This window comes from Loxodonta africana, chromosome 5, assembly GCF_030014295.1.
Source record: "Loxodonta africana isolate mLoxAfr1 chromosome 5, mLoxAfr1.hap2, whole genome shotgun sequence".
NCBI lineage: Eukaryota > Metazoa > Chordata > Mammalia > Proboscidea > Elephantidae > Loxodonta > Loxodonta africana.
This window is the reverse complement of record NC_087346.1, coordinates 78587454-78595743: the sequence shown is the minus strand read 5'-3', so window position 1 is coordinate 78595743 and position 8290 is coordinate 78587454. Positions and strand designations below refer to the sequence as shown.

The 8290-nt window shown below is 39.0% G+C and overlaps 1 protein-coding gene across 1 annotated transcript; it reads right to left on the bottom strand.

Annotated features, from left to right (window-relative positions):
• Window positions 1-561: 561 nt before the first annotated feature.
• On the bottom strand, window positions 562-8081 carry CXCL9 (C-X-C motif chemokine ligand 9). Its single transcript, XM_010594179.3, has 4 exons — window positions 7941-8081; window positions 6290-6416; window positions 4994-5078; window positions 562-3007 (listed from the first exon to the last, which is right to left on the bottom strand). Exons 1-4 carry the CDS (start codon window positions 8074-8076, stop codon window positions 2903-2905), a joined length of 453 nt encoding a protein of 150 aa, XP_010592481.3. The 5' UTR covers window positions 8077-8081; the 3' UTR covers window positions 562-2902.
• Between the last annotated feature and the right edge of the window lie 209 nt (window positions 8082-8290).

The following is an 8290-nucleotide window of genomic DNA, read 5'->3' as shown; positions in this document are numbered from 1 at the left end:
CCTCCTGCCTCTCAGGTTAAGGACTTTATTCATGTCCACCATCAGTGGCGGTTACCTGCCCAAACATCACAGCTACTGGCCTAATATCAAGTGTAGAAGGGTAATATTCTCTGTCCACGCCCAACCTCTTAGAGACTCCACATGGGATATAATCTCTGGCCCAAATTTTATAGATTCTTAAATAACTTATATTTAGGTCTCCACAATAACTACTTGAAGCTTTTTATAATATTTAAACACATAATTTTAGGAGATGGAAAACAGTCAGGGCATTTTTGGTTTCCTGAATATATATCTCATTTCAATAGTATGACTCTTGAGGATTAGAAAATAAAGTGCATTACATATAACTCTTATAAGTCAATGTTGCTATAAAGCGGTGTTGTAATATTTTTCATAGAAAGGTCTTTCTTTCCCCAGAGAGCTCTTTACAGGGCTTCCTTGTATTTATTTCCATTAATATTGCACCTTATTTGAAAAGAAAGCTAAAAAGCAAATGAATAAGGTCACCTGAAAGTTACTGTTAAGCATGCAATAGTTGAGGGGAATGTTAAAGGCATTAAGAAAATCAAGATTTGTTTTCTGAACAATTGTCTATTTATTGATATCACTTTTTTAACAAAGAAAATATTTCAAAGTACAAAGTATATATGTCAGTGCTGCTTTAAACACAATTATTTGCTTGGAAAATATTCATGTACATGTAAATGACCAGTGATTATAATGTTATTGTTGTTGTGTGCCACTGAGTCAATTCTGACTTATGGTGACTCTGTAGGACAGAGTAGAACTGCCCCATAGAGTTTCCAAGGCTGTAATCTTTACAGAAGCAGACTGCCACGTCTTTCTCCCTCAGAGTAGCTGGTGGGTCCAAACCGATGACTTTTTTGGTTGGCACCTGGGTGCTTAACTACTGTACCATCAGGGCTCCTTGTTATAGTGTGTATAATGTGTATATGTGTGTATAATAGCTTTTTAGTAAAACAAGACCTTTAGTTACTAGCTATATGCTGCCCACTTCACTTGTGAGTTTCATAATAATTGTGCCACAGATTCTCAAATTATGCAACATTTAGATTTTTCAGGGAAGTTACATGGGATTAGCTGGAGCCTTATAATTAGATAAGGGGCTTGGATGGGATCTCCACTGGGAAACTCAAAATCACCTGCAGCTTGGGTGAGGAGTGATAAAATTTGGGAAAGTAGGTACAGATTTAAATTCTGGCCAATAACACCCTCTTCTCAAGCAATTCACTGAAAGCCTTCTTTAAGGAGGTTTCCAAGCCCTGTAGGGGCTCACTGGGCATCCGCCATGCTTTTGAATCTTGGCATCTTACTGCCCACTGGCTTCATGAGAGTTGCTGCGGTGACTGATAATCACAATTCTTTATAAATCTTGAAACAAGTTAAATTGACAATGAAATTCATATTTGCCTAAATTGAGCTTTCAAAAGGATCTTGGTGCTTATCTTGTAAGATCACACAAAACGAAGACTTGTCAAGAATGGTATTGAAGGGAATTTTGTATTGGGTAGGGAGAGGTCAGATGCTGGATGATCTCGAAATCCCCTTCCCATTGTAAGATGCTATGATTTTAGGTGTCCTCAATATTTTATGAAAATAGCCCAGAATAGCCACATGTATTTTAAACATGTGTTTCTTATTTGGTGGAGAGGCCAAGTGAACATCCTGTCATAATAAGATGAGGATGTTACATCACCCCTGGTCCCTGCAGTGACACTGGCCTGAAGATACAAGTAAAAGAGGTCACCAGGGGCTAGAGAGTAGGAAGTAGCCAGTAAATAACCAGCCCCTGCTCTGAAGAGATGGTCTGGTTGCCCTCCTACCTGGAACAACTGCAATTAAGAAATTATTCAAAACCTAGTTACTCAATATATTTGGCATTGGGCAGATTCAGGGAAATATAGAGTGTGGCCCCTGAGCTCGAGGAGCTGACAATATGGTTGGGAAGATAGAATAAACACACAAAAATCAATTAGTTAAAAATTAAGTGCTCATCAAGTGGTACTGAACACAAGTGAAATAGAAATTTTAATATAATTCAAGAGTCCAGAAAGGTTTTATTTAAGAGTCAGGACTTGAACTGAGCCTTGAAGACTACATGAAGTGAGGATGAGTAGGGAGAAGAAGGCATTCCTATGGGGTTGTTGGGGGAAGAGCAAGAAAGAAAGGAGTAGACCCAGGTGAATGAGAGAGCATGGGGCATGTGCGGTGGACAGGACGCAGGCATTGAATTGTGGTGGGATGATGGAGAACTGGCCTGACTGAAGCAAAAGGGAACAGTAAGAAAAAGTGGTCAGCCTGGACAGGCAAGATGGAGTCACATTATGGCCCTCCATCAAAGGCCAGATAAAAGGTTCTGAAAGAGAAGTGCTGTTGATCTTCAGTGGGGGTCCTCAGAAACAGCAGCTCTCTCAGACACATTGTGTGTGAGGCCTGGAGGCTGATTCATGCACAGTTGCTGCTGGCTACAGCAGCTTGATGAGGTCCAGCTCAATCCCAAACAGTGTAGCGGCTCACTGGCATGCTGACAGGCCTGGGGCTTGCTGAGGTCTGCCTGAGGATACTCTCTGGAGGCTGCAGTTTGTGGCCCAGGAAGCCGAGGCTGCTCTCCCAGGCAGCTGTTGTGTGTGGGTGTGATTATGTGGGCATTTGTTCATGTGTGGGTGTTACTAAAAGTGTGGTCGTAAGCATGATAAAAAATTTAGTTGGTTTGGGGTAAAAGAACAAAAACAAGCTATAGCTACTCACAATTCCTAACATGTGGATTTTAAAAGCAACTTTCTACCTATGTTGTAATATCACAATAATGGTTTAAGTTTTCTAGTCAAACTAACAAGCTTATGCATTAGATGCCTTCCCGTCTTGGTAAAGTGTTGTCTTATGCAGTCTTCTTTTGATGAGGACGTTGAAATTTTCCAACTGTTTTACCTTTCTTGATTTTCCAACGTTTTCCCAATTTCTTTTGCTTTTTCTTTTGGCCGGTCTGTGAGGAAAGGAAAAAAAAAAAAAGGTAATGTTTATCTTAACATTTTGCATTCTTTATATTAGATTTGAACTCTCCTGACTGTGGTCTTTATCCTCGGAACTGGTTTAAAATTGTTTCATTCTCAGAGAGGCTCCTTTTGATTCTATTTTGATCACTTTGAGGAGGAGGTAGCAACCTCCCTGGTCTTGTGTCTATTATTATTACCCAACCTTTCTTTCTACTCCCTTGCTCCAACTACAACCCTCTGCAATTGGTACTTTTATCATTTGCTTTTTATATCTGAGGAGACTGAGGCTTAGAGACAGTGACTTTCCCAAAGTTGCATAGTTAGTATGTGGCAGAAACACTAGTCTGTCAAATTCCATAACCCAAGCTCCTAATGACATACTTCATGACCCTCTTTGTGACAGCTCCTTAGCATGTCATATAGGATTCTTTCCACTTTGGTTCCTAGTCTACTTTTCTACTTTGTTGTGGGTTGAATTGTGCCCCTCAAAAAGATATGTTGAAGTCCTAACCCCTGGTACCTGTAACTAAACTTTGTTTGGAAATAGGGTCTTGAAGACGTTATCAGTTAAGTTAATATGAGGTCATACGGAGTAGGCGAGTCCTAATCTTATCTGACTGGTGTTCTTATAAAATAAGTGAAGAGACACAGAGACAGAAACAGGGAGAAGATGGCGATATGAAGACTCATCTATAAGCCAAGGAATGCTAAGAAAACCCTGGGCCTGAGGGAGCAGAAGAGCAGTGGGATGCAGACCCCATATTCTCATAAAAAGACCAGACTTAATGGTCTGACAGACTAGAAGGACCTTGGTGGTCATGGGCCCCAGACCTTCTGTTGGCCCAGGACCTGAACCATTCCCAAAGCCAACTCTTCAGAAGGGATTGGACTGGACTACAGGATAGAAAATGATACTGGTGAGGAGTGAGCTTCTTGGCTCAAGTAGACACATGAGACTATGTAAGCAGCTCCTGTCTGGAAGGGAGATGAGAACACAGAGGGGAATAGGAGCTGGCAAAATGGACATGAAAAGAGAGAGTGGAGGGAGGGAGTGGGCTGTCTCATTAGGGGGAGAGCAATCGGGAGTGTGTAGCAAGGAGTATATAAGTTTTTGTGTTAGAGACTGACTTGATTTGTAAACTTTCACTTAAAGCACAATAAAAATTAAAACAAAAAAACACCTGGGGCGACTAGAAGCTGGAAAAGCCAAGGATGGATCTTCCCCTAGCTCAAAAAGAGAAAGCATGGCCCTGCTAAGTCCTGAATTTGGACTTCCAGCCTCCAGAACTGTAAAACAATAAATTTCTCTTCTTTAAAGCCATTTACTTTGCAGAATTTTGTTACAGCAGCCCTAGGAAACTAGTACATCCCTTCAATCCCTTTACTCCCTCCACACAAACTCCAGCCAAATTACTTGAGCGTCCCTGAACACAGCAAGCTCTTTCATGAAGCTACACTTTTATTCATGCTATCATTACCCTCCTGGTGAACTATTTATCCTTCAAGACCCAAATCAAATGTCACCAGATCTGGGAAGCCTTCCTTAATACTTTCTCCCTGCCTCCCAGGCAAATTATTCCTTCCTCAGTAATCTTCAAGATTCTCGTACATATCCTTATGCTTCTCACATAGTACCATAATTAATTGTTGGCATATTTGCTACAGAGGGAAGGGACCAGATCTTAGTCCCTTTGTATCCTCAGTGTCTACTAATCAATTCGATATGTATTAATTGTATTGAATAAGAATGACAAGCTCCCTGCCCTCACGGAACACACATTCCATTGGGGAAGATAAACAAGTGATAATATACGCAAGCATACAATTATATTACAAAGTGATGGCATCATTCCAGGAAAAAATAGGAGCACAATAATGTGAACGAAAAAATGTATCCTTAAAGAAGCTGTACAGATGCTTTGTCTTTCAAGTTAATTTCTAGAAGAAAGAAATTTTTGTTCCTCTTTTTTACCAACCTGTTTCTCCCAGGCTTTCACCAATTTTTTCACATCTTTTAAGTCTGGGTTTAGGCACGTTTGATCTCCATTCTTCAGTGTAGCACTGCCAATGAAATTATCAATGTGATTTTTTTTCTGTTAATAATTTAAATGTTTCATATCACCCCTAGAATTCAGCTCCCCAGTTAGAAAGTATTTGTATCAACATTCTAAGTGAAACTTCTAGTCTTCTTCCTGCCTTTTCATTTTTGAAGCAAGTGAGTGGGTTAAGATGAATTGCTAGGATAGTATATAACCCTAAAGGAAAAAAATCCAACAGGTATATAGATTGGGAGGGACTTACATATACAGGGTAACATTAATTCTATTCTGTTGGGAATAGTCATTTACATTCAAATGAAGAAGAAAAATAGATAAGTTATCGATATGTCTATGTTTTTATAGAAATAAAGAAGATCAGCATGAATTTTGTTGAACAATCCAAGGAAAACGATTAAAATTATAATCAAATATTTTCCCAAGACAAGGTAAAGATACTAGTTGAATTTTAAAACTTACTTACAGCCCACCTCCCAGGACTAATTTAAAGATTTGGAAAAAAAAAAAAAGCTCTCTATACAATCTGAGAATAAAAGCAGCCAATCTATTGTCATCCTTGATTCAGGCATCAAAAGACTTAAAATATGCACATCCTTTAACCTAGCAATTCTGTCTCTAGAAAGGTATTAATAGGAAGGAATTAAAGATACAACATTGTAACAATAACAGGTTGATTTCAATAGCAAAAAATTGGAAATAACCTACATTTCCAACAATAATACATTTGGTCATAGAAATTATGGTACATCCGTACAATGGAACGTAAACTGGCCACTAACAATGATATTATTAAGAAAAAGTGGCATTATTAGAGAAAATGCACTGATACAAGAAAATGTTCATAACAGTGTTAGTGAAAAAGCAGACTGCAAAATGGTATACAGCATATGATTATATATATATATATATCAAGGGAGATTTGGAAGATTATATACCAAAGGGTTAACAGTATTTCCCACAGGGTGTAGGATTCTAACTGATTTTTATCTTCTTTTGGTTTATCTGCATTAAACATTTTCCTTGGTTCCTGATTTCTACTGGAAAAATTCCTTGTTTTTTAAGCAAAGAAAGAGAAGACACGGACTAAATTCGTGGAGGAGCTCAGCATCTGAATTTTACGTGTGTATGTGGGCAAGCACTGTAAATTCAATATTCATACTAAATTTAACACCCCTTCCAATGTGGCCCATGCATGTTAGATGGGTTTTTACTTACATGATTTCAGCTTTCCCACAGGAAGAGCTTGGGGCAAATTGTTGGAGGTCTTTCAAGGATTGTAATTGGATCTTCTCTTGGTTAATGTTAATGCAGAAGCAGCGTCCATTCTTCATTGTAGGGATTCCTAAGGGAAAGAGAAAAAAAAGCTAATAACCAAAAGGTTGGTGGTTCAAACCCACCCAGCAGCACCACAGAAGGAAGACCTGGAGATCTGCTTTCATAAAGATTGCAGCCAAGAAAACCCTATGGAACAGTTCTAACTCTGTAACACATAGGTTACGGTGAGCTGGAATCAACTTGACAGCGACGGATTTTTGAAGGAAAAGGGAAAAGGTTTAGGGCAATGTCTCAATTAGGAGATCCATCAAAATGATGCACTGGACGTAACAGTGATTATGGGTATCATTTACTGAGTGTCTGTAAATCATCTCCAAGAACTTTCAAGGTAAGTATTACCTCCACTTTTTAGATAAGGAAGCTAAGGTTCAGAGAGGTTAAGTAATGAACAAAATCGTACAGCTTTGAGAGGGCAGAGTCAGGCTTTCAGCTCCAATCTCTCTGAGTGCAAGAGCCTTGCTCTTAACTACCATACTTTAAACCTTAGGAGGAAAAAAAGACCTTTATAATATTTAATAAATGCCTATCACAGGTCAGACACACAGATATCTAATGTGCAAATTCATGTGTACTGTGCAGACCATGGTGTCTTAAGCAACTCCCAAAGCCCTGAGTATTCATTTATTATCTGAATTCAATAGAATAGGCTTGATATCGGCTTGAGCAGAAATCTCTATTTATACTAACGAATCACTTCCAATGTGCATGGGCCACCTTGGAAGGGACGTTAAATTTATTGTGAATATTACATTCAGAGTGCTTGCCCATATATACACTTAAAATTCAGATGCTGAACCCCTCCACAAATCGGATCTGTGCCTTCCTTTTCTTCTCTTAAAAAACAAGGAATTTTTCTGGTAGAGATCAGGAACCAGGAACCCTCCTCATCCTTTCTGTGTTCTACTGCCTTGCTTTTGTATAGTGCTCTAAACTTCAGAAAACCTTTGAAAATACGTTACCTTCATTCCCTCACTCATTCAACGCACATTTAATATTTACTTGCGCTTGCTATATGCCATAGTTTGTAGACAGCAAACATAGTTTGGTAGACAGAAAAGGTATAACTGCAAAATCTCCATTTTAAAGATGAGAAAACTGAGGCCTAGAAAGATTAAGTAATTTTCCCAAGATAATCAAACTGTTAGTAGGCAGATTAGGGACAAACTCCCTGATTACTGGATCCTTAATCAGCTAACACAGACATACCTATCAAGAAACAATATCAGGGTGATAAAATAAATATAGGAGACAGGGTCTTTCGTCTCATTACCATCCAGTCCAACAAATATTTACTGAACACTTTCTAAATGCCAGGGATTTATACACCTGGACTGAGAAGACTTGTGTTTGATTCGGCAGGTTGAAGTTATGAACTTTAGATAATGGACCACATCACCAAGAAGTTTTGAGAGTGACCCACATCCCTTTCCAACGCATGCAGAACATTCACCTTTATCGAGTGAACCAAGAAGCTTATACAACAATTCACATCCCTGACTTTACTCATCTAATAGACCTCAGAAGCCCTTACCTTGAACTTCAATCAGAACCAGGAAGATGATGCCCAAGACGAGAGGAACACCACTTTTCTTCATAGTGGTGGGATGGAGGTTTACTGAGTCACCCCTGTATTGGACTTCAAGCTTCAGAAATTCTTTAGAGAACATGCTTTTGGGAATCATATATATTTTGGGAACTCATTTCCCTCCTCAATTCTGATTGGCTGATATTCTTAGCTGGGGTGGCTAAACTGACCACTAACTTGTTTGTGCTGGGGGAAATCCTACTCTCAGATCCAAGGGAATTTCTGCATGCTTATTTCCATTTCACATAAATGGGTGGTTTATAGTAAGAGATGTGAAACCAACATCACTAGCAGCC

Bases quoted from the DNA above. Each gene is read 5' to 3' on its own strand.
- CXCL9 (XM_010594179.3), bottom strand. From the start codon at position 8,076: ATGTTCTCTAAAGAATTTCTGAAGCTTGAAGTCCAATACAGGGGTGAC. The intron at 6,417-7,940 runs GTAAGGGCTTCT...TCTTTCCCTTAG, and splicing joins GGTTCTGATTGAAGTTCAAG to GAATCCCTACAATGAAGAAT. The intron at 5,079-6,289 runs GTAAGTAAAAAC...TTTCATTGGCAG, and splicing joins TGTGGGAAAGCTGAAATCAT to TGCTACACTGAAGAATGGAG.